The sequence below is a fragment of the Leopardus geoffroyi genome, chromosome C3, assembly GCF_018350155.1.
Source record: "Leopardus geoffroyi isolate Oge1 chromosome C3, O.geoffroyi_Oge1_pat1.0, whole genome shotgun sequence".
In the NCBI taxonomy this organism is placed as follows: domain Eukaryota; kingdom Metazoa; phylum Chordata; class Mammalia; order Carnivora; family Felidae; genus Leopardus; species Leopardus geoffroyi.
The window spans coordinates 71,363,104-71,386,716 of NC_059338.1; the positions used below are offsets into that span (position 1 = coordinate 71,363,104).

At 53.6% G+C, this 23,613-nt stretch overlaps 1 protein-coding gene and 2 pseudogenes across 1 annotated transcript; 2 read left to right on the top strand and 1 right to left on the bottom strand.

Moving 5' to 3' along the window:
• Positions 1–1,675: 1,675 nt before the first annotated feature.
• Positions 1,676–3,796, top strand: CCDC166 (coiled-coil domain containing 166). The gene is made up of 2 exons (XM_045455663.1): positions 1,676–2,751; positions 2,838–3,796. Exons 1-2 carry the CDS (start codon positions 2,311–2,313, stop codon positions 3,666–3,668), a joined length of 1,272 nt encoding a protein of 423 aa, XP_045311619.1. The 5' UTR covers positions 1,676–2,310; the 3' UTR covers positions 3,669–3,796.
• An 11,832-nt stretch (positions 3,797–15,628) lies between these two features.
• LOC123586433 lies at positions 15,629–17,773 on the bottom strand (annotated as a pseudogene).
• A 2,268-nt stretch (positions 17,774–20,041) lies between these two features.
• Positions 20,042–22,966, top strand: LOC123586600 (annotated as a pseudogene).
• Positions 22,967–23,613: the final 647 nt, after the last annotated feature.

Genomic DNA, 23,613 nt, shown 5'->3' on the forward strand with positions numbered 1-23,613 from the left:
CCAGCTCGGTGTTCTCCCAAGAGGTGAGTGACCCCTCACCCCACACCCTCCTCAGCCTGAGTCTGAGGGAGACACAGTCTTGGCCCCACCACCCTATTCACGGAGGGAGGGGGGAAGAACCCCAAGGAGGGGGGAGAAATATCATGGGTAAAGCCTGACTTTGACTCTGAGCCCTCGGAGGTTAGCTGTCTCTGTGCGCGGCGCTGGGACCCGGTGGACGCCAGAGGCACCCCTGCGCCAACACAGGAAAGGCCCCTGGTTGGGGGTACATCTCGGCCTGCCTCCAGGCCAGGCACTGTGCCTGGAACCATCCATGCGCCCCGAGGCCTGCGGCGCGGAGCAAGCGCCAGGCAGCAGAGGAAACGGGGTCCTCGCTTTCCGCTAAACGGCGCGGGTGGGCGGCGAAGCCCAGCGCCCCGCGGCCGAGACTCCGGCGGGGACGGAAGTGGGGGAGCCGCGGGGGAGGGGCCGGCGCGGGGGAGGGGCGGGGCCGGAGCCGGAGCGGATCCGGGGTTGGGCGTGGCTTGAGGGCGGGGAGAGCGGGACGCGGGCTGCGGGCGAGGCCCGGGCTGCGCCCAGAATGGGGGTGATCCGGCTGCACGCGGGCGGGGGCGGCCGCCACCGCGGCTCTCCAGACTATTCCGTGGACATTGCAGAATTGGGAAGAAGCGAGTCTCGAGGAACGCGGAGGCAGAAGAGAACAAAACGCTCGGCGGACCTGTCCTGGGAGGAGGCATTTGTCAGCCGTAAAGCGGGGACAAATCCGCGGGAAGTCCGGGGGCTGGGACGACTTAAAATCCTCTGCGCATGGAGTCCCTCGCCTCGCACCAGAAATTAAAAGACCGAGGCCAACCAGACACACACAAACACACACACACACGCCCGGGAGGGGCTGGGGCGGGGGGGTGGGGTGGGGAGCAGGCCTCCGCTCCTCGCGGCCTGTGTAGCAATCTGGCAAATGGGCGCGGTGGCCCCGGCGCGGCCTCGAGGGTGGCCAGGGAGAGGAGCGCAGGCGTCTGCCCCGGGAGCAGAGCCCCTGGTTGGAAGCGCCAGGTCCTGGAGATAGAACAGACATCCTCACTGGCTCCGTGGAGCCCCCACTGCAGGGTCCCGGGTGCTTTCCCCCCGATTCTCCTTGGTCTTTTCTTACACTCCTGTAAAGTTAGATACCAATTTCCTATTAAAAACACCGTATCTGGGGCGCTTGGGTGGCTCAGTTGGTTGGGCGTCCGACTTCGGCCCAGGTCATGATCTCGCAGTCCGTGATTTCAAGCCCGTGTCAGGCTTTGTGCTGACAGCTCAGAGCCTGGAGCCTGCCTTGGAGTCTGTGTCTCCTTCTCTCTCTGCCCCTCCCCTGCTCATGCTCTCTCTCTCTCTCTCAAAAATAAGTAAACATTAAAATAAATAAATAAAAAAGAGTGAGTGGGATGAGTTGAACAGGTGCACACGTGTGGGCTTAGGAACCCCACAGAAGTAGTCCCAGGGAGAAATACAGTGGACAACGGATGACATCCGAATGGACACGATCTTCCCGGTAACCCTAACTCCCACCGAGGCCCCCAGGAAGAGGGAAAAGAATCACGAAGTGCTTCGAAGAAAACTAGGATCTCCAGAGAGATGATAAGCTGTGGGGAAGCTCTGTTCCCACAAGATATGGACATTTCACACGGGGTGGGGGTGGGGGGCTTGCCCACGGCTGGAGGTCGGAAACTTGTGGCGCCATTTCCCCATATGGGGGCGCCGGCGGTGAGGGTTCCTGGGCGAAGGGCCCAAGTCTCCCAGCACGCCAACAGTGGGGACTACTTGGGCTGCTGCTAGGTCGGATTCGGAAGCAAGTCCTGCGTCCTCCTCCGGAAGCCAAAATCCTGCCCATCTGAGATCGGACCTCTGCAGGGCGCGCACACGGGCTTGTCACGCACTTGGGGCGAGGGAGTGGCGGGCGGTGGGGGTGGGGAGAAGCCGGAAGGGGAAGCCGGGCCGTTGCCCAAGCGACAGGGTGGGAGTGGGGGAGGGCGACTAAGTTCTGTCTCCACGGAGACCGTGCAGGATGAACGCCAAAGTTACTGAAGGTGGGCACACCCCGACGGACCGACGGCCACGGCCCGGAAAAGGCCCAAGAGTAAAAGTTGGAGACGATGCCCGGACCCCCATGCCCCTGACTCTGCCTCCCCCGATCTCATGTCCCTGAGACGCGTCCCTCCCCGCTAGAATTTTCGGGCGGGCGGGGAGGGGGTGGGAGGGAAGGGCTAAGCTGGAGCAGCGGCCTGGGGGCCGCGCTCTCACGCGTGCCGGTGCCCCAGGCCCCAGCCCATGGCTCCCAAGAAGAAGCTCGGGACCAGCGCGGGGCGCCGGCCGGGCGCGGCGGGAGACGGGGCCGAGCCGCCGCTGTCGGAGCGCGCGCAGTACCTGCAGCGCGAGTACACGCTGCTCTCGGAGCAGCTGGACGCCTGCGAGGCGCGCGTGGACCAGGTGCTGCAGGAGAACGCCTTCCTGGACCGCGAGGCGCTGCGCTTGCGCGAGGAGAACCGGCTCTACGCCAGCTACATGAGCGCGCGCGCGCAGCGCTGCGCCCACGCCGTCGTCCGGCTGGAAGAGCAGAACCGCGTGGACCTGACCCAGATCCACGGGCAGCGGGCCGAGCTGGAGGCGCTCTACCGCGGGCGCGAGAACGGAGTGCGCGCGCAGCTGCTGGAGATGGAGGCGCGCGCGGCGCGGATAGCGCGGCAGGTGCAGGAGCTGCAGCCCTACAAGGCCAGTGCGCGCGCGCCCGCGGACGTGCCCGGCGGGAGGGGTGGGGGTGCGCGGCGCCCGGGCGCTGACCCGCGCCCCCGCCGCAGGAGCTGCAGCTGGAGCAGTTGGCCCGGATCCGGGCGCTGGAGCGCGAGCTGCTGCACATGCGCGTGGATCACACCCAGCTGCTTCACCGTGTGAAAAGGCGCTTCCTGGAGGACAAGGCGGCCTTCGAGCGCGAGGCGCGTCAGCGCGTGCAGTTCTTGGGGCGGCGCGCGGAGCGAGAGGCGGCGCGCGCGCTCGTCGCGCACACGCAGGCCATCAAGGCTGACAACGCGCGCCTGCGGCAGGAGCTGCTGCGGCTGCTTCGCTGGGCCCAGCTGCTGCATGACACGCGGCGCCAGCTGCTGGAGCAGCGTGAACAGCTGCGGCGCGAGCACGAGGACACTTGGGACCTGGCGCGTGTGCATGGCTGGCTGCGCCGGGGCCCAGGGGGCCCGCCGCTCTGGCGGCCGCCGCCGCCACCGCCGCCGCCACCGCCACCAGCGCGGCCCGCCTCGCATCAAGGGTCCTTGGCCGCCTCCACAGCCCCATCGCGCGGGGCCTCCCAGACCCCGACATGGCTCCCGCGGGTGGGCTCCAGGGCCCCATCACAGGCCCCTTCGAAGGAGGGTTCAGGGGCTTCATTCCAGGCCCCGTTGCGCGCGGGCTCCCACTTCCTGTCCTCGACCCCGTCCCACCCCGGCTCTCGGGTAGCGTCCTCGACCCCATCCCGCCCGGGATCCCGGGTCCCATCCTTGGTCCCGTCGCGCCCACGCTCCCGGGTCTCTTCGCGGGCCTCGTTATACGGGGCCTCAGAGAATACCGCTCCCTCTGCCAAGTCTGTCCCGGGGCCAGGCTCTTCCCGTCCCCCAGACGCAGGAGACCGTGGACACTGACGCTGCAGGGGAAGCCGCCCCAAGGGGAGCCGGAATCTGCTGGCGGCGGTGGAGGGCGTGCGGAGGCGAGGGCGCGCGGTGCTCAGGTGTTTGGTGAATGCAATGTTAATAAAGGTGTGACCCGCTCACCGGGCTCTGGCACGGCCTGCTTTCCCGCTGCAGCGTTTCCGGCGGCACAGGGGCCGCTCGTTCCGGCTTCCAAGCCTCAGAGTAGCCTGATGCGCCCCTCGCCCTGTATGTCAGCGGGGATTCGGCATGCCTCTAGTCCGCAGCTGACCGCAGCTGCTCCGCAAGGACAGAGAAGTCGGCCGCACCAGTATCCTCCCACCAGGGCTGACGGAGACGGAGGTCGCCGGCGCGGACAAAAGGTGTAAGAGCAGGAAAGGAGTCGCACCAGCCAGGAGGGCCAGCGTGGGGTGCGCTGTGGTCAGGAGGGCCCGCTTGCGAGGGGGAGGGGTGTCTCCAGCGCCACCGGACCATAGGGGGTTTATGTTGAACCTGTTGGAGGTTTGGGGGTAATTTTTAATTTGAACATGATTTCCAACTTGGAGAAAAGCTGCAGAGCACAGAGAACTCCCGGGTCACCATTACTCACCAGCAGTCTGCTTCCAGTCCCTGCAGCCGAGTTTGCATTTTCCCCTAAACCACTTGACATCAGGCTCAAGATGCCGTGTCCCTTCACTTTTAAGTCCTTTCGTGTTCCTGAGCACAGGATGTTCTGCTACCCCAGAACAATGATCCAAACCCGGAAACTTAGTACAGAGAAAACAGTATTAGCTGAGCCACAGACCCCACTGAAATGGTGTCAGTTGTCCCCACGGTGTCCTTTGCAGCCACCCCCTCTGCCAGGGCCACACACCGCATTTAGTTGTCAGTCTCAACGTGCAGGGGCTGGTTATTAAGACGTCCCACAGTTGTGGTTTATATTCATCCACAGCCATGTTGGGGGGGGGGGGCTGTCCAGCAGCTCTTGGGAGAGCCCAAGCCCTGCACACCCTCAGTACTGGCCCAAGGGCTAGGGGCTTCATCCTCAGCACCGAGGGAAGGTTCTTGAAATTTCTGGGTCTTTGGTTGCACATTGGTGCCCAGTGTTGGAGAGGCCCAAACAGGAGGTGGCCGTGGCTAGGGTGGCTGGTGCACTTCTGGCAGGAGGGTGCAGACACGGTGGGGCCTTTGGGGCACTGCAGAGCAGCCTCCCCACGGTGGCCCACGGACCACGGGTCCGAACAGCAGCCCCTGATTGCCTTGTTAACCTTAAAAATTAAGGTTACCAGCAGAAATAGGTTTGTTCAGGAATAGCAGAGAATTGCAATCCAACACAAGCAGGGGAGGGCTAGACCACAGGTGCGGCCTCAGAACAAAGGAGCTGAACACTCTTTTATAGAGGAAAGGGGGAGCTGGGCGGTGCTGTCGTAAACACAAAGTCCTTTGGAGTAAACAGAGCTGAAAGCGTAGTGGCTGCGCTTTGGCTGAGCCCCCGGTAGGGCGGCCCCTGGTGGGCTGGGAAGTAGTGACCGGCCAGGTCCCACTTGGGTCTGCAATTGACAAGATGGTGGGGCAGCTGGAGCTCCCCCTGCTGGCCTCCCGGCTCCATTCGACTCCGTTCGAAACGAGGTTTCCCTTTGTGAATTTTCACAGCCCGCATGGGAGGGCCCTAGGGATGGAGAGGGCGGGTGGAAGCAGGCTGGACCTGGGCCCGGTGGAGGCAGGAGTTCAGATCACAGGTTTTAAAACGGAGTTCTCAGTCGTCGCGGGCAGTGCACGATGAGGGTGAACCACTCGGAGGAAGCGGGCGGAAACCCCGTCCTCGTCCAGCTGTATGCTTTGGCCAGCTCTCCCACCCCCCACCCCCCACCCCCGCCATGAAACTTTAAGTGTTCTGGACCTGGGTGGGCAGTGCTCTTGGGCCCCTCCCAGCAGTAAACACACTCTTGGAAGAGTACACCATTTCTGTTTAAAAGGAACTAGGGCTCCTTTAAGATTTGGGGAAGTAGGTAATACAAAATGAGTTTAGGATTTCCTGTGCCACAAAGCAAGGCTGCTCCCAGAGAGACACCTGCCAGAGGGACAGGGTGACAAAAGTGAAAGGCTCTGAATGGCCAACAAGTCAACAATTTCAACATCAAAAAGAATAATGGCTGCACTGAATAGAAACATATCAAATATAATAAAATGCACGAGCTTAAAACAGTATTAACACCCATTCCATGGGTCATCTTGAAGGTTGCTAGTACAATAACCCATTATTCTAAAAATACATCCATTCTGCCTTTCCCCTATGAACTGTATTTCAGGATAAACAAATTGGTGGAGGGAAGTTATGTATCGAATTCCATCTAATAAATGCAGAAGAAATAATCGGCAATATCATAATGGTAGTGAAAGCCAATTGGTAGAAGACTGATGAAAATAATGGAGGATTCAGCTGACCCTCTGAACCCATGAGTGACCCAAACTTTGCTAGAAGATATTAAGTGCCTTCTGGTATGAAGCCATTGAATCCTGCACAATGCAACACAGAGCACTCTTGATGAGAAACAAACTGATCTGATCAAGTTTCTGGATGTGACTACTAATGCATACAAAATACAGGGGAAAGAGGAACATATTAAAAGAGAGAGTAGGGATGTAGTCATCCAAACCCCCATAGGGCAAATGACTGCTTTTTCCCAAGAAATAAGTGGGAAGTAATTCTTTTTTTAAAGAGGAAGGGGACATTGATATGGATTAGCAGACTTAAGACACATTTCCACTAAATGCAACATATAGACCTTGTTCAAACCCCTATTCTAGTTTGAAGTGTTACATCAAGATAGAGTTTCTTGGCAATTATGAAGCTAACAAGCAGTGGCATGCCCCACACTTCCTCGTCCTGGGCATTCCTTCTGGCAACTGAAGTTCCAATGTCTCTTCTGCCCAGACACCCCGTCCTCAAGACCCTCTAGCCCACTGATTTCCATGAAATAATGAGACACATCAGAGTAGGCATTTGTCTATTTCTCTTTGTAGTTCTGTCATTTTTATTTTATGTATTTTTGAAGCAATTATTAATTGCGTACAAGTTTAGATCACTAGCTCTTCCCCGTAAACGGAACCTTTTATCAGCCTGCCTTCCTTGCTGTGTTCTTCCTTGCCTCTGCCTACAGCCTGTCTGTTATTGATGTGGCTGCTTCAGCTAGTCTAGAAAGCAGTTCTTTGTAACTAAAGATCCAAACATTAAAAAAAAGTAAACACACATTTGTTAGAATGGCTAAAATCCAAAACACTAACACCACCACATGCAGGTGAGGTTATAAAGCAGCAACAACACTCACTCGTGGCTGGAGGGGACACAAAATGTGGCAGCCACTTCGGAAGACCAGTTTGGCGGTTTCTTACAAACTAAACACTCTTACCACGTGATCCTGGAATCAAGTTCCTTGGTATTTACCTAAAGAGTTGAAAACTTGTGTCCACACGACAACCTGCACATGGGTGTTCACAGCGGCTTCATTCAGAGCCCCCAAACCCTGGAACAGCCGAGGTGTCCGTCAGCAGGTGAACGGACAACCTGTGGTCCATCCAGACAACGGGATGTGGGTCGGCACTAAGTAGGAATGGGCTGTCGAGCCGTGAAAAGACCTGGAGGGACCCTAAATGTATATTACGAGGTAAAAGAAACCAGTCCGAAAAGGCTACGCACGGTACGATTGCAAGTCTGTGACATTCTGGAAAAGGCAAAACTGTGGAGACGGTAAAAGACGAGTGGGGGCCAGGGGTCGGGGGGACGGGAGGGACAGTCAGCACAGAGGGTTCAGGGCAGTGAAACTACTCCGTGTGACACTCTCAGTATCGGGCACACGGATTACACGTCTGTCCAAACCTGCAGAATGTGCGGGCCTAGAGTGAGCCCTGAGGTTAACTATGGAACGTATCAGTATTGGCTCATCAGTTATAACAAGTAAACCACACTAATGCAAGATGTTAGTAACAGGAGGAACTGGGGTGGGGGGATATGGGAACTACTTTCTGATCAGTTTTTTCAGCAAACCTAAAAATGCTCTAAAAATAGGAAATCCATTAACTCTTTTCAAAAAGCAAAAACAAAGTAGTGCAAGCATTCCGTAATCTTGAAGATTAGGAAGCATTTTTCGACAAGAAAGAAAACCTCAAGGCATAAAGTATCGCCACGCAAAGATATGGAACATTAACGTGAAAGACATTATGCTAAGACACACCATCGATTAGGAGACAGCAATGTTTACAACAAGTAAAGTAGAAAAAGGATAACTTTACGAAGAGCTGAAAGAAAAGGGCCGACCACTCAACAGAATAAGGAAGGAACACCGCGGCACCGGCCAGGTGTCAGGGAGGCAGGTGACATTGAAGCCCAAAGGACAAAAGTCCTCATCCCGGATGGGGAGGGCGGCCATGGCCGCTGGGCCAGAGATTGCGGTGGATCTAAACTTTGGATCTACTAGATTAAAGCAGACCTACTCTGAGCCGGCAGTATTCTGGGACCCTATTCTGCATGGAGGGTGTGGATTGAACTGTGTCCCCCAAAGTCCTAGCTTCAGGATGTGAGCTGATTTGGAAATAGGGCTCTGGCAGATGCAGTCCCCCGGATAAGGTGGCCCTAACCCAACAGCATCGGTGTCCTTATAAGAAGATGGCCACGTGAAGACACAGACATGCAGGGAAACACCCATGGCAACGGAGGCAGAGACCGAAGCCGTGCGTCCATGAGCCAAGGAACACCAGAGGCAGGAAGAGGCAGGGAGGACCCTCCCCTCGAGGTTTCTGAGGCAGCGTGGCCCTGCCGATGCCTCGACCTCGGGCTTGTGACTGCGGAAGGAGACGACACATTTCTGTTGTTTCAGCCACCCCAGGAAACTGACACGACCCACGTGCATACAGGAGGCTCCCAGGAGATGTCCTCCAGCAGGACGCGTGTCCTGGAACCCCATGAAGCTGCTCAAAGAATGGGGACAAGGAGGGCTGTTCAAAGAATGGAGACAAAACCATGGAGAAGGACATGGGCCGCACGAGTCCACCACCGCGAGGAAAACAAACCAAGGTCATGTGTTACTTACCTGGCACGGGATGAGCGCTAGGGTCAGGCTGAACCGCTAACCAAATAGCCGTCGGGCCGGAGCCGGGTGGTGGTGGGGGCTCTGGCTTTTTGTCCGGTTCCCACAGAGATACTTTATCGGGTGAGGCTGATGTTGAACTGTAACTTGGAATAAACTTCACTAAAGCAACATGCACTTGGCTCTCCTTTCTAGACAAAAGTTGCCTGATTTGTTGGTCGAGGGACCCAGAAGCTCACTCCACCCTCCCCGACGGGTGAACGTCTGCACCTTCACATCGGACAGTCAGATCCCAGGGGCCTCCGGCTGAAGGGATTTCCAAGTGTCACAAAGGACAGGGATGAAGGAGACCCAACACACCAGCCTGGGCCTTCTGGGACCCAAATGGGGGGTCTGGGGTGCTAGGCTCTGCGGGCCCGCTGCCCAAGGGGGCCAAGGACAGAATCACGTGCAGAGGGAAGCCTGTGCTCCATATGGACAACCTACAGGCGGCTCTGAATGTGGCCCCCACGGAGAGGGAAGGCCATGGCTCACCCGCCAGCCCCCAGTGGCACACCTATCCTGCCCGAGTGGACTCGTGTCCTCTGCCCTAGACGAGCACAGGCAGAAGGGGCAGTGTGGTGGGGGAGGGGCATGTTGCTGGCCAGGCTCACCTTACGGGCCACCTGCCTCCAGAACCCCGTCACTCTGGACGTGGTGATCATCGAAAACCGACCTCTGTGCTCCGGAGCCGAAATACAACCCGAACAACAGACTTTGGGGACAAAGAGGAATGACAGTTTTGTGACTTTGCTGCAACAGGCCGATGCCTTCGAACCCTCACACCTGCCCGGCGTAGGTGGCTGAGGGGTCTTACACATTTCCACGGGCCTCTGGTAGGCCCCGCCAGCTGCCTCCGTCCTGTCTTCAAGGTGGTCGTGACCGGTGCTGGGTCCGTGGTGGGGTCTCCCTACCAAGTATCAATGCCAAGGTCCTGGAACACAGGGTTCCACGGGAAAACAAGTGAAGAGTGGGGGAGGCTTCAGGAAAAAGAAGAGAAACATTTGTTCGCTTTACTATAAATGTTTATTTTGAGACGGAGAGGCAGAGAGGGAGAGAGAGAATCCGAAGCAGGCTCCGCACTGTCAGCGCACAGCCCCAGGAGGGGCGCGATCCCACAAACTGCGAGATCATGACCCGAGCTGAAATCCAGAGCCGGACGCTCAACTGACTGAGCCCCCCAGGTGCCCCCCAAATTTGTTCAGTTTAAGCACTCCTGTGTCCGTCTGGACTTGCGCCCCTTTACCGTTAGCGGTTCCGGTGACGGGATGTTGACATGCAGACCTCACGGTGCTTTTCTGTTGCTTCACCGCCGCGGTTCCCTCCCCAAGCTGTGCTGAAGGGTGGTTTGCTCAGGAAGTCACGCGCGGATATGCACAGGAGCACCAGCCTCCTGAGCCCCCAACGTGCCCGTTACTGCTCCCTCAAGGGCCTCTCCAGCCACAGCCCCAAAGCGGAGCACAGACGACAGACTGGGACTCGCCCCACAGCTGCGGCCTCGGCAGCCGGCACAGGTGAGTGAGGGGCCACTGGGAGCCTGACGCTCCCACCGTCCCACTGCCACGAAGCACCAAGGTGGCCCACTGGGATCGGTCCATAGCTGTCATCAGAAGGAATGTAGCTAATCGCATAATTCTGCATTGTTCATACTTAATTCCACACCATCGCATCATGAAGTGAAAGACCAAAAACCAGAAACCGGTGACCCCGACACACAGCCAGCCGGTTTCTGCAGAATACGGCTCAAGTCCGTAGCACGCCTGCCTTAGCGATTACTGCCCAAAGATGGGGAACGGGCCGGTGGAACCTGCACTTGGATGTCCCGTGAAGGCCCTCACAGCTCCACAGGTCGGGGGCAAGAAACCAGGCACTCCCCTGCCCGACTGCGCTGAACTGGAAAAGAAACACAAACGCTGCTACAAACGTTTGGATTCTATGAATAAGAGACACCCACGCACTCCGCTGGGCGGATTTCCATTCATTCTGGGGGCCTCAGGACCCAGGCCCTATGCTTCAGTAGCCATGCTGCGCCTGTCCTGCAGAAGCAAGGCCTTCCCCAGCTGGTCTGTGGGCCAGGACTGACCCAGGGAAGATTCTGATATGGAATGAGTTGCCCCCCCCCCCACCACCAAATTCCTACACTGAAGCCCTAACCCCAATGGGATGGTACTTGGAGGTGGGGCTTTGGGGGTGATTAGATTAGACGAGGTCATGAGGGTGGGGCCCCCCCAACAGGCTAAGTGCCCCCCCAACAGGCTAAGTGCCCTTATAAGATCAGACACTAGAGCTCCCCCCACCCCCTGAGCCCACAGCGGGGAGGTGGCTGTCTGCACGCCAGGAAGGGGGCCTCCCCCGCACCCGACCGGGCCGACGCCTCGCTCTCAGACTCCCAGCCTCCAGAGCCGCGAGAAACAAACGTGTGGCTTACAGCACCCAGTCTGTGGTGCTGTGTTCAGGCCGCTGACCAAGCCGAATGGCCCAGCACTGTCACTTAAGGACTTAACGGCTGTTTTCAATCATCTTCAGTACATACTAATGACCTGAAAATATAAACATCTGGTAAAATAAGAAAAAAAGAAGAAACTTTTCAGACACAACTAGTTTCAACAGCTCATTCTGCCAATATGGTTTTGTCTGTCTTCTTTTTATTAGAATTTTAAATCAAATCCCCGACACCTTGTCATTTCACCCACAAATAGGTCAACATACAAATGCGTCCCTAATACGGATTTTTTTTTTTTTTTTAGGTAGGCTCCACACCCAGCATGGAGCCCAATGTGGGGTTTGAACTCACGAACTGAGATCAAGACTTGGAGGTTTACCCGCCTGAGCCACCCAGGAGCCTGCCCACACAGGCCTCTCTGACCACCTGCCAGCGTCTGGCCACATAACACTGGGAACAAACGTTCCCAAAGCGCACACAGTGTGACTGTAGACGAGTGAAGGCACGACGCGGTGCCCATGAGTGAATTCAGTTGGGGAGGTTGAATGGCACGACGGCACCGTCAGCACGGGGTTCTATGACACGGATGGGGACGCGTGGCCGGCGTGGGCACCAGATGGGATGCCCTGTCCTCACACGGAGACAGGACCAGGACAGCCCGAACCCTGCGCCCTGCACATGTGAATGTTCTCACGCACCTTCCCACAGACAGGGACCCGTCACTGCCTTCTCCCAAAGCAGGGGTGGGGCAGCCTGTCACTCTTCACTATTCTTCCTCTAGAACTTGTCTGTTGCTCACTGGATTTGGGACTCAGCCACAGCCTCCCCTAAACTGTACAGCCAGGGTCTGCTCAGTGCCAGCCTCTGCCCCCAGCTCTGTTGAGAGCCATCCTCCTCGGAGTCACCGAGTTTCCTGCTGCCGTGCGCACCTGTGTCTTTGCCAAGTAAAGGACAGAGCCCCAAGATGCAGGAGAGGCCAGTCCCAAAGATGCCCTGAGAAAAGACAAACCACCTGGAGGAAAATGCCTAGTTACCCATCAGGGATGAAAGGAAGAGATCTCACTATAGATCGTACAGACATTAACAGTATCATAAAGAGCCACGAGGAGTAAAAGTATGCCAACAAGTTCCCTTAAAAACACAACATTTGGGGTGCCTGGGTGGCTCAATCGATTAAGCCTCCAACTTCAGCTCAGGCCATGATCTTGTGGTCTGTGAGTCTGAGCCCCACGTCCGACTCTGTGCTGACAGCTCAGAGCCTGGAGCCTGCTTCGGATTCTGTGTCTCCCTCTCTCTGCCCGTCCCCTGTTCGCACTCTCTCTCAAAAATAAATAAACAAAGAAATTTTTTAATTTTCTGCCTATCAAAAGTCATTTCAATGAAAAAGCAAGTCGCAGCCGGAGAAGTCTCAATACACGTATCTTAGAAAAGGCTCCTATCCAGAACTAGAAATCCTACAAATGAGTAACAGAAATAAAAAGAAAGCTTAAAATGAGCAAAATATTTGAAGGTTTCACTAAAAGACCCACGACGGTCTCTAAACGCCCGACACAGAGCATCAAGCCCGCGTCCCCAAGAGCTTAGAGGAGACACTGAGCTCCCCCGGGGCTTAATGACCATCCCCGCCAAGTACTGAGCGCAGCCCCACCAACAGGGCGCCCAGGGCGCGCCACCACCGGTGAGACCCCGTGAGCTGAAAACAGAGGGGAAGGGGATGCACCGCACGAACGACGGCCGGAACCGCAGCCAAGGCCCCCCGCACCGCAGCCGTCCAGGCCGCGGCCTGGCGAGGAGCGCGGAGAGGGAGGAGCCCCGGAGAGCACCGAGAGAAGTTCCATTTTGGAAAGGTCCCTCGGGGTGGACAACTCTGAGGGCAGCTGGTCGGGTGGGGAAGACAGTGAGGCGCCGGCCGCCGATCCCGAGGGCGGGAACGGGGCGCGCCAGCCGCGAGGACACTAGGCGTCTGCGGTGGCGGAGCGCGGGCGGGAGGAAAGGGCTCCCACCTGGGGACAGCCACCTTCCCGGTGGGGCCGCCGGGGAGGAGCAGAGAGCTGGGCGTGGAGAGCCGGGGACTTGGGACACTGCGCCCTTGGCGCGACAGTCGCGGTCCCGGCGGAGCCGTTCGGGCACGCCCTCTGTCCGCGCCCGAGGAGCGCCCCGCCCCGCCGAGGCCACCGCCCACTTCCCCAGCGGAAGTGCTCCTCCCGCCGCCGGAAGCGGCGCTCCCGCCCCGCCCGGAAGCACGTCTCGGTGGTGCGTGCGGGCGGCCAGGGGGGCGAGGTGGCCGCTCAGTCGGCCGCCGCGACCGTCCCCCGGGCCCCCTCCCCGTCCCCCAGCTGTCCCCACCCCCCGGCGGAGCCCCTCCACCTTCCAGCCTCGCTCCCCGCCGCAGCCCTCCGCCGCGTCTCTACAGTGGCTGGCGCTCCGGCGTCTGCGGCCCCTTCGCCAGGTGTGCGTGGCGGTGCGTGGACCCGCGACTAATACAGCCATGGCGCCGCTTCTCGAAGCTTTCAGTACCCGGCGCCCCCCGCCCATGTCCAGCCGCTCAGGCCGCGTCCTTCCCCCTGGGTCCTGCAGTGTCCATCAGTCACCCACTGGAGCCCGGGGCCCGTCTCCAGAGCCCGCAGTCCCTCCGGGACCCTCGTGGTGGGCAGGTGGCCGCCTCCCTTGGGGCCATCTGGACGCCCGCTCCGCCGCCCACCGCGCCCTCCGGTGCGCGCTCCCAACCCGCCCGGCCAGTTATGCCTTCTTATTTTTTTTTTTTTAAAAATTTTTTTTTTCAACGTTTATTTATTTTTGGGACAGAGAGAGAGCATGAACGGGGGAGGGGCAGAGAGGGAGACACAGAATTGGAAACAGGCTCTAGGCTCTGAGCCATCGCCCAGAGCCCAACGCGGGGCTCGAACTCACGGACCGCGAGATCGTGACCTGGCTGAAGTCGGACGCTTAACCGACTGCGCCACCCAGGCGCCCCTATGCCTTCTTATTTTTAACTGAAACACACGTAACTTAGAATTGACCGTCTTAACTAGTTTTGACTGCACAGTGCGCTAGTATTAGGTACGTCACAGTGTTTTGCATTTAAGCTCCAAACTCCGGATCTCGCAAGAGAGGAACTCTGTATCCATAAAACAGCCACTACCCCCCACTCAGTCCCTGGCAACCATTATTCGCCCTCTGGTCTTAATGGGTAAATGCCTCACATTAAGTAGAATCGTACAATATTGGGCTCTGCGTGACTGGCTTATTTCACCTGGCAGAAGTCCTCCCCTCTCATGTTGCAGCCTGTGCCCGGAATTTTGTTAAGATTGAGTAGTATTCCATTGTATGGATAAGCCACCTTTTGTTTATCCACTCATCCCTTGAGGACAGCTGGATGGCTTCCACCGTTCGGCTGTGGTGAATAACGGTGCTGTGGACTTGGGTGTGCAGGCATCTCTGCACGTCCCTCCTTTCGCTTCCTTATGTACGCAGAGGTGGGACTGCTGGGTCGAATGGTAATTCTATTTAAACATTTTTGAGGACCAGCCATACTGTTTTCCAAAGGGGCCGCACCTTTATATTCCCCCCAGCAGTGCGCGAGGGTTCCGGTTTCTCCATATCCTCGCCAGCCTTGTTACTTATTTTTCACACTAGCCATCCCAGTGGGTGTGAGGTAGCATCTCATTGTGATTTTGATGTTCGTTCACATAGTGATTAAGGATATCAAATGTCTTCTCGTGTGATTATTGGCCGTTCAAGTATCTTCTTTGAGGGGCTCTTGGGTGGCTCATTTGGGTAAGTGTCCAACTCTTGATTTCAGCTCAGGTCAAGATCTCACGGCTTCTTCACTTGATCTTGGCCAAAAGGTTGAGAAGCGGTAAGATCTCACGGCTTCTTGAGTTTGAGCCCCATATTGGCTTCTGGTGCTGACGGCGCAGAGCCCGCTAGGGATTTTCTTCTCTCCCTTTCTCTGCCCCTCCTCTGCTGGCACTCACGCTTTCTCAAAATAAATAAATACACTTTAAAAAAAGCCCCACAAATATCTTCTTTGGAGAGATGTTTATTGAAGTCCTTTGCCCATTTTCAAATTCTTTTTTGTTGTTGCTGTTTTTAGGAGTTCCTTATATATTCTGGGTATTAATCTTTTCTTAGATATGTGATGTGCAAATATTTTTCTCCCATTCGGTTGCCTTTTTATTTGTTGATAGTGCCCTTTGATGCACAAGTTTTTATTTTTGATGAAGTACCATATATCTATTTTTGTTTTTGTTGCCTGTGCTTTTTGGTGTCGTATCCAAGACATCATCACCAGATTCAGTGTCGTCAAGCTTCTCCCCTATGTCTTCCAGGAGTTTTATGGCTTTAGCTCTTAAGTTTAGGTCTTTGATTCATTTGCAATTAATTTTGATGTTTATTTTTATTATTTATTTTACTAGTTAAGAGGCTTTAGTAGCTATAATTACAGTGCTTGTTTGTTGAAATGAAAACTGGAAATAAGTATACAAAACAGTTGATTACCAATCGTGTCTTGAAAGCAGTAAGAGGTTCCACGACACCAAATAAACCAGTTCTGAGGATTTCCCCAAGATAAAGTTGAACGGCTCCAGCTTCTTCAGTGTTTATCAAAATAAGAGAGAAAAAAGTAGAGGTCGTTGTTTCGTTGGCAAACCTGACCCTTGCAGGCTGAGGGAGTGAAAGCACATGTGGACGGAGGTGGGGGCGGGGGGGGGGCTGCCTTCTGGTTCTGGAGCTGATTGGATAGCCAGTCCAGTCCCTCATAGAGCCTGTCCCCGCTGGTGGCACAGGTGGCCCGAACGTACCGGTTCCTGTGGCGCAGCGAGTGCAGGCCCAGCTTGTCCATAGACTCGGCCGCCTTCATGGCCTCAGGGAGGTCCTGGTGGGCGAGGCCCGGCGACCTCCGGTCAGCGGTCCACGGGGACCACCCCTCCCTGCCTCCCACCCCGCATGGCCGGGGCGCACGGGCGCACACATCTGCTTGCTGGCGAACACCAGTCGGACGGCATCCCTGAGCTCGTCCCCGCCAGCATCGTCACGAGCTCCTCACGGGCCTCCTTCATGCCCTCTCTGACCTTGCTGTCCACCAGGAGGATGAGGCCTCGTGTGTTCCGGAAGAAGTGTCGCCACAGGGGCTGATCTTGTCCTGGCCGCCCACGTCGCGCACGGTGAAGCTGATATTCTCGTACTGCACGGTCTCCACGTGGAAGCCTGTGATGGGAATGGTGGCCCCCGTCTCACCCAGCTTCAGTTTGTACAGGATGGTGGTCTTCCCTGCAGCGTCCAAGCCCACCATGAGAATGCACGTCTCTCTCCTTGCCAAAAAGGCCCTCGAAGAGGTTTGCAAAGATACTTCCCATGCTGGAGACTGGGGCGGGGGCAACACTGTCTGGAGGACCCCTCGACGGCCACTGCGAGGCTACTGCTCCGAGCCAGCCGTTGCTTTTGCCCCCACCCGCAGTTAACTTTTACATAGTGTTAGATAAGGGCCCAATGTCCCTTCTTTGGCATGTGGATGTCCAGTACTCCCAGCACCATTTGTTGAAAAGACTGTCCTTTCCCCACGGAATGTTCTTGGCACCCATGGTAAAAATCATCTGACTATATATAGAAGAGTTTATTTCTGGGCTTTGCTCTACTCCAATAAATGTCTGTTTATGCTACTACCTACACCAGATTTTATACCCATGGAAGCTGGAGGTAACCTGGCCCCAACAGGTCAAGTCCATAATACTGTATGGTTCCATTTATATAACATTGTTGCAATGACAAAATCATAGACACAGAAAACCTTAATGGTTGCTAGCTGAGAAGGAGGGGTTGAAGGCAGAAAGGAAGTGAGTACGGATATAAAATAGTGAGTTCTTCCTGGAAAGCAAATCTTCTGGATCTTGAAGATGTCCATGTCAATCTCCTGGCTGTACTGTTGCACTGTGGTCTTCAAGATGCTGCCATTGCCATTGGGGTAAACAGAACACGGAAACTCTGTATTACGTCTTACACACGAGCATGAATCTATCGTTATCGCAAAAAGTAGATTAAAAACGTGACTGTGGAGGGTGCCTGAGCTAATTACATCAGCCTGGGCTCCAGTAGGGCCACCCCAGGGGCTGTTAAAACCCCCCAGGTGATGCTGAACCATAGCCAGGGCCAATCTTATTTCTCCTGAGGTCTCTACCTCGTTCCCTCTGCACGGGACACAGCTGCCGTTATCCCGGTACTTGCCAAATGTCAGGCAGCTGGGGAGACCTAGCCCACCAAGTGGGAGTGGGGGACCCCCAGAGGGCTGACCTAGAGGGCTAGAGCCACCCCAGGAAGAGCTGGGAGAGGGTACAGACCCCACACAGAAAGCACAGCAGACCCGGTTCACAGACGGGAGACCCTACCCAGGAGGGCACACGCTCAGGCACATGCCGTTGGCTCCTTCCCTTGGTGCGGGGACAGTGGCATAAGGAATGACTGGATTCCAGCGGTCCAGCGCAGTGGGAGACCTCTTAGCCCAAGTCCTGATCAAAGTCCCTGTATACCCTGGGGTCCGTAGACTCTAGCCCCAACCCCCTCTTTCCCCACCTAGGACTACATGTGCTCAGCTCCCCCCTTCTGCCACTTCCCAACAACTTGGTCCATGGCACGTGCCCACCACCACCACCCCCCAGTGCAGGAAAGACTAAGTTGCTGTACCACCCAACCCCACCCACCACCACACGGAGCCTGTAACGGAAAACATTCCAAATTTGACGATAATAAATCCAAAGCCAACAAATTCGAAACCAATAAACTCCAATCTGGATAATAACAAAAACACAGCAAGGCACATCATAACCAAGATGGCTGAAAGCCACTGATGAAACCTTTTTTTTTTCCTTTTTTATTTATTCTGAGAAAGAAGCACAAGCTGGGGAAGGGCAGAGTGACAGGGAGAGAGAGGGAATCCCAAGCAGGCAAGGCACAGTCAGCGCAGAGCCCGACCCAGGGCTTGAACCCACGAACCATGAGATCATGACCTGAGCCAAAGTCAGACAGTTAACCACCCGAACCACCCAGGCGCCCCTCGTTGATAAAAACTTAAAAGCACTTAGAGGCAAAAAAGACATTATGAAAAGAACAAAGGCAGAAGGACTGCAACATTTTCATCAGAAATAATGCAAGCCCGGGGCGCCTGGGGGCTCAGCTGGTAGAGTGTCTGACTTCGGCTCAGGGCATGACCTCATGGTCTGTGAGTTCGAGACCCGTGTTGGGCTCTGTGCTGACAGCTAGGAGCCTGGAGCCTGCCTCGGATTCTGTGTCTCCCTCTCTCTCTTCCCCTCCCTCACTCATGCTCTGTCTCTGTCTCAAAAATAAATAAACATTAAAAAAATTTTTCATACACTTTATTTTTAAAAAATGTTTATCACTTTATTGAAAGAGAGAGAGAGAGAGAGAGCGCGCGCGCACATGTGGGAGGGGCAGACAGAGAGAGAGAAACCCAAGCAGGCTCTGTACTGTCAGTGCAGAACCCAATGCAGGGATCAAAGTCACAAACCATGAGATCATAACCTGAGCCAAAACCAAGCATTGGACACTTAACCAACTGAGCCACTCAGGCGTCCCTCCAAGAAATACACTTTAAATACACTGACATACATAGATTAAAAGAAAAAAGTACAACTATATCCTAGAAGCACTAATCATAAGCCTATAACAGCTGCATTAGCATCAAATTTTGGGTCTTTAAAAAACACCAAAGATAGATACTTTTATTTTTATTTTTTATTTAAAAAAAAATTTTTTTTAACGTTTATTTATTTTTGAGACAGGGCATGAACGGGGGAGGGTCAGAGAGAGAGAGGGAGACACAGAATCGGAAACAGGCTCCAGGCTCTGAGCTGTCAGCACAGAGCCCGACGCGGGGCTCGAACTCACCGACCGCGAGATCATGACCTGAGCCGAAGTCGGCCGCTTAACCGACTGAGCCACCCAGGTGCCCCAAAGATGGATACTTTTAAATGACAAAAGGGTCATCAAAAAACCAGCAAATCAGAGCGCGTGGGTGGCTCAGTCAGTTAAGCGGCCGACTTCGGCTCAGGTCATGATCTCACAGTTCTTGAATTTGCGCCCTACATCGGGCTCTGTGCTGACAGCTCAGAGCCTGGAGCCTGCTTCAGATTCTGTGTCTCCCTCTCCCCTTGCCCCTCCCCCGTTCACACTCTGTCTTTCTCTCTCTCTCTCTCTCTCTCTCTCTCTCTCTAAAATAAAGATTTAAAAATTTTTTAAAAACTCAGCAAATCTAAATGTTTATGTAACTGAAACGAGAGGTGCAAAATACATAAAATTTGACAACATCAAAGGAGAAAGACAAATCTGCAATTATAATTGGTGAGTCCAACATACCTCTCTCAGTGACAGAAAAGTAGAAAGAAAATCAGGAAAGATACAGAACACATGAACAAGCCTATCAGACCTGACGTGCACAGAATCCTAACACCTGACACCAGCAGGATGCAAGTGTGTCACAGGGGCACGTGGGGCACTCAGCAAGATAAGCCACCATCTGGGCTGTAACACAAGTATTAAATCGAAAAGAGTTAATACATGGAACATGTTGTCTGATTAGACAACGGAATTAAACTAGAAATCAGTAATAAAAATAACTGGAAAATGCCCCAAATATTTGGAAATTAAACAGACTTCTACGTAAGTCATAGTCAAAGAAAAACTCCCAAGAGAAATAGGAAACTAGGAATGACGACGAAAACAACATATCAAAATTTACAGAGTGCCGCTGGTACGGTATTTAGAGGAAAACTGCTCTCAGTGTTTACGTGAGAAAAGAAGAACGATCTACAATGAATGATGTAAGCTTCCACTTCCATAAGCTAGAAAAGGGGAAATTAGTTCAAAGCGGAAGGAAACCAATTAACGATTCTATTTCGATGACACAGAAAACGGACAAACGATAGAGAAAAATCAAGGAAAACAAAAGCTGTTTCTTTGAAAGCAGCAATAACATTGGTAAATATCTAGCCACATTGGTCAAAAAGTAGAAGATACCAATCACCAATACCAGGAAGGAGGGAAATCATTTAAAATGTAACTAATTCTCTCTCCCTCTGCCCCTCTCCCCTGCTCATGCACTCTCTCTCAAAAAAAAAAAAAAAAAAATTGAATTTCTAATTTTCTCAGAAAGAAATCCCCAGGGTTTCACTGGTGAAACCTATCACACATTTAAGGAAAAAATAAATTACTATGCAAACGACTTCAGAAAACAGATGTGGGTAGGATGCTTCACCACTCTTGGAAAGCAACCTTATCCTGATATCAAGACAAGACAAAACAAGGATGTCTTCTCATCACTTCTAACACAAATCGTACAAGACGCTGTAGTCAGCGAAATAAAGCAGGGGGGATAAGGTCTATAAAAATTATAAAGGAGGGGGGTCCCTGGGTGGCTCAGTCGGTTAAGCGTCTGACTGCAGCTCAGGTCACGATCTCGCGGTCTGTGAGTTTGAGCCCCGCGTCGGGCTCTGGGCTGATGGCTCAGAGCCTGGAGCCTGCTTCCGATTCTGTGTCTCCCTCTCTCTCTGCCCCTCCCCCGTTCATGCTCTGTCTCTGTCTCAAAAATAAATAAACGTTAAAAAAAATTTTTTTTTGGGCGCCTGGGTGGCGCAGTCGGTTAAGCATCCGACTTCAGCCAGGTCACGATCTCGCGGTCCGTGAGTTCGAGCCCCGCGTCAGGCTCTGGGCTGATGGTTCAGAGCCTGGAGCCTTTTCCGATTCTGTGTCTCCCTCTCTCTCTGCCCCTCCCCCGTTCATGCTCTGTCTCTCTCTGTCCCAAAAATAAAAATAAACGTTGAAAAAAAAAAAATAAATAATTAAAAAAAATTATAAAGGAGGAAGGAAAATTCTTTGATTATCTGCATAAGAAATGCCAGAGAATCTAGAAAATCATTAAGGAACCAGTACGTGAATCCACCTGGGTTCCAGGATGCAAGGTCAGCATAGCAAAATCAAATGTATTTCCACACACTAACAAGAACAATTGGAAAATAGATTTTTCAAAACCTAGACAGAACTCAAGAAACATAAACAAGAGATGCATTTTCCATAGTGGAGGTTCGAGTGGCCAAAGCAAGATAGGTCAGTCAGAGTGGTGGTCATGGCCCTGGAGGTGGCAAGAAGGATGACAGGGACAAGAAAAAGAAATACAGACCTCCTGTGCCAACTAGAGTGGGGAAAAAGAAGGGACCAGATGCTGCCAGCAAGCTGCCACCGGTGACACATCACACTCAGTGCTGCTTAAAACTACCGAGGTTAGAGAGAGAATGAAAGACTCTCTTCTCAGGGAGAACGAGTTCATTAGAGATCAGGAACAAACGAAGCCTTTAGAAGAAAAGCAAGAGGAGAAAAGATCAAAGGTGGACGATCTGAGGGGGACCCCAATGTCAGTAGGAACATTGGAAGAGATCATCAAGGGCAATCGTGCCATCGTGTCCACATCTGCGGGCTCAGAACACTGCGTCAGTATTCTTTCCTTTGTAGACAAGGACCTCCTGGAACCAGGCTGCTCAGTCCTGCTCAACCACAAGGTACAGGTCATCGATGACACAGATCCCTTGGTCACAGTGATGAAGGTAGCAAAGGCCCCCCAGGAAACCTGTGCTGACACTGGGAGGTTGGACAACCAAACTCAGGAAATTAAGGAATCTGTGGAGCTTCCTCTCACTCATCCTGAATATTATGGAGGGATGGGTATAAAGCCCCCAAAGGGGGTCATTCTCTATGGACCACCCGGCACAGGTAAAACCTTACCGGCCAAAGCAGTAGCAAACCAAACCTCAGCCACTTTCCTCAGAGTGGTTGGCCCTGAACTTATTCAGAAGTACCTGGGTGATGGGCCCAAACTCGTTCGGGAATTGTTTTGAGTCGCAGAACAACACGCATCATCCATCGTGTTTATTGATGAAATTGACGCCATTGGAACAAAAAGACAGGACTCAAAATTCCGGTGGCGAAAGAGAAATTCAATGAACAATGTTGGAACTGTTGAACCAATTGGGTGCATTTGATTCAAGGGGTCACATGAGTGATCATGGCCACAGAGCAAATAAAAACTTTGGATCCAGCACTTATCAGACCAGGCCGCACTGACAGGAAAACTGAGTTCCCCTCGCCTCATGAAAAGACTATGAAGTGCATCTTTCAGATCCACATGAGCAGGAGGACGCCGGCCGATGATGTGACCCTGGACGACTTGATCATGGCTAAAGATGACCTCTCCAGGGTTGACATCAAGGCAATCTGTACGGAGGGTGGTCTGATGGCCTAGAGAGAATGCAGAATGAAAGTAACAAATGGAAGACTTCAAAAGGCTAAAGAAAATGCTCTTTATAAAAAACAAGAAGGCCGGGGCGCCCAGGTGGCTCAGTCGGTTAAGCGTCCAACTTCAGCTCAGGTCATGATCTCATGGTTTGTGAGTTCGAGCCCCACGCGTCGGGCTCTGGGCTGACAGCTCAGAGCCTGGAGCCTGTTTCAGATTCTGTGTCTGCCTCTCTCTTTGCCCCTCCCATGCTCGTGCTCTATCTCTCTCTCAGAAATAAACATTAAAAAAAATTTTAAAAAGAGAATCAGGAAAAAAAAAAGGCCCCCGAGGGGCTCTACCTGTAGTGACCACATTTGCCTTCAAGGAAACAGCCAGGAGCGTCCTGACTCCTCAGAAGGATGAGGCTGGGAAGCCGCCTGGAGGAACCCACGTTCCAGTCAATCTTTCTTAGCAGAACTTCCCGTGTCCCTTTCTGAGCTGATGTGTAGGGTGCCTACTGGGCTGCCTTCACGTGTTGGCCACGTGCGGTGCTCCCCCCCAATAAAGCAAGCTCCTCCTCCTCCTCCTCCTCAAAAAAAAAAAAAAAAGCACAAACTAGAAAAGTTTGGTAAACTGTAGACTTAATAAAATGGTTTTTAAATCTGATCTTTAAAAGATACCACTTGGGCTAAATGGGTGATGGCTATTAAGGAGGGCACTTGTTTTGAGCACTGGGTGTTATATGTAAGTAATGAATCACTAAATTCTACTCCTGAAACCAATTGTTACGCTACATGTTAACTAGAATTTAAATACAAATTTGAAGGAAAAGAAAAAAAGATACCATTAAGAAAATGAAAAGGCAAGCCAAAGATTAAAAGTATTTGTAATGAATATATATTTGGAAAAAAAGAGTCTTGTCTACAATATAGAAAAGACTCTTACAAGTCAGTAATAAGACAAACTACCCAATTTAAAAAATGGGCAAGAGGTGGGGCACCTGGGTGGCTCAGTCGGTTAAGCACGTGACTTCAGTTCAGGTCACGATCGCATGGTGAGTTTGAGTCCCGTGTCCAGCTCCGTGCTGACAGTTCAGAGCCTGGAGGCCACTTTGGACGC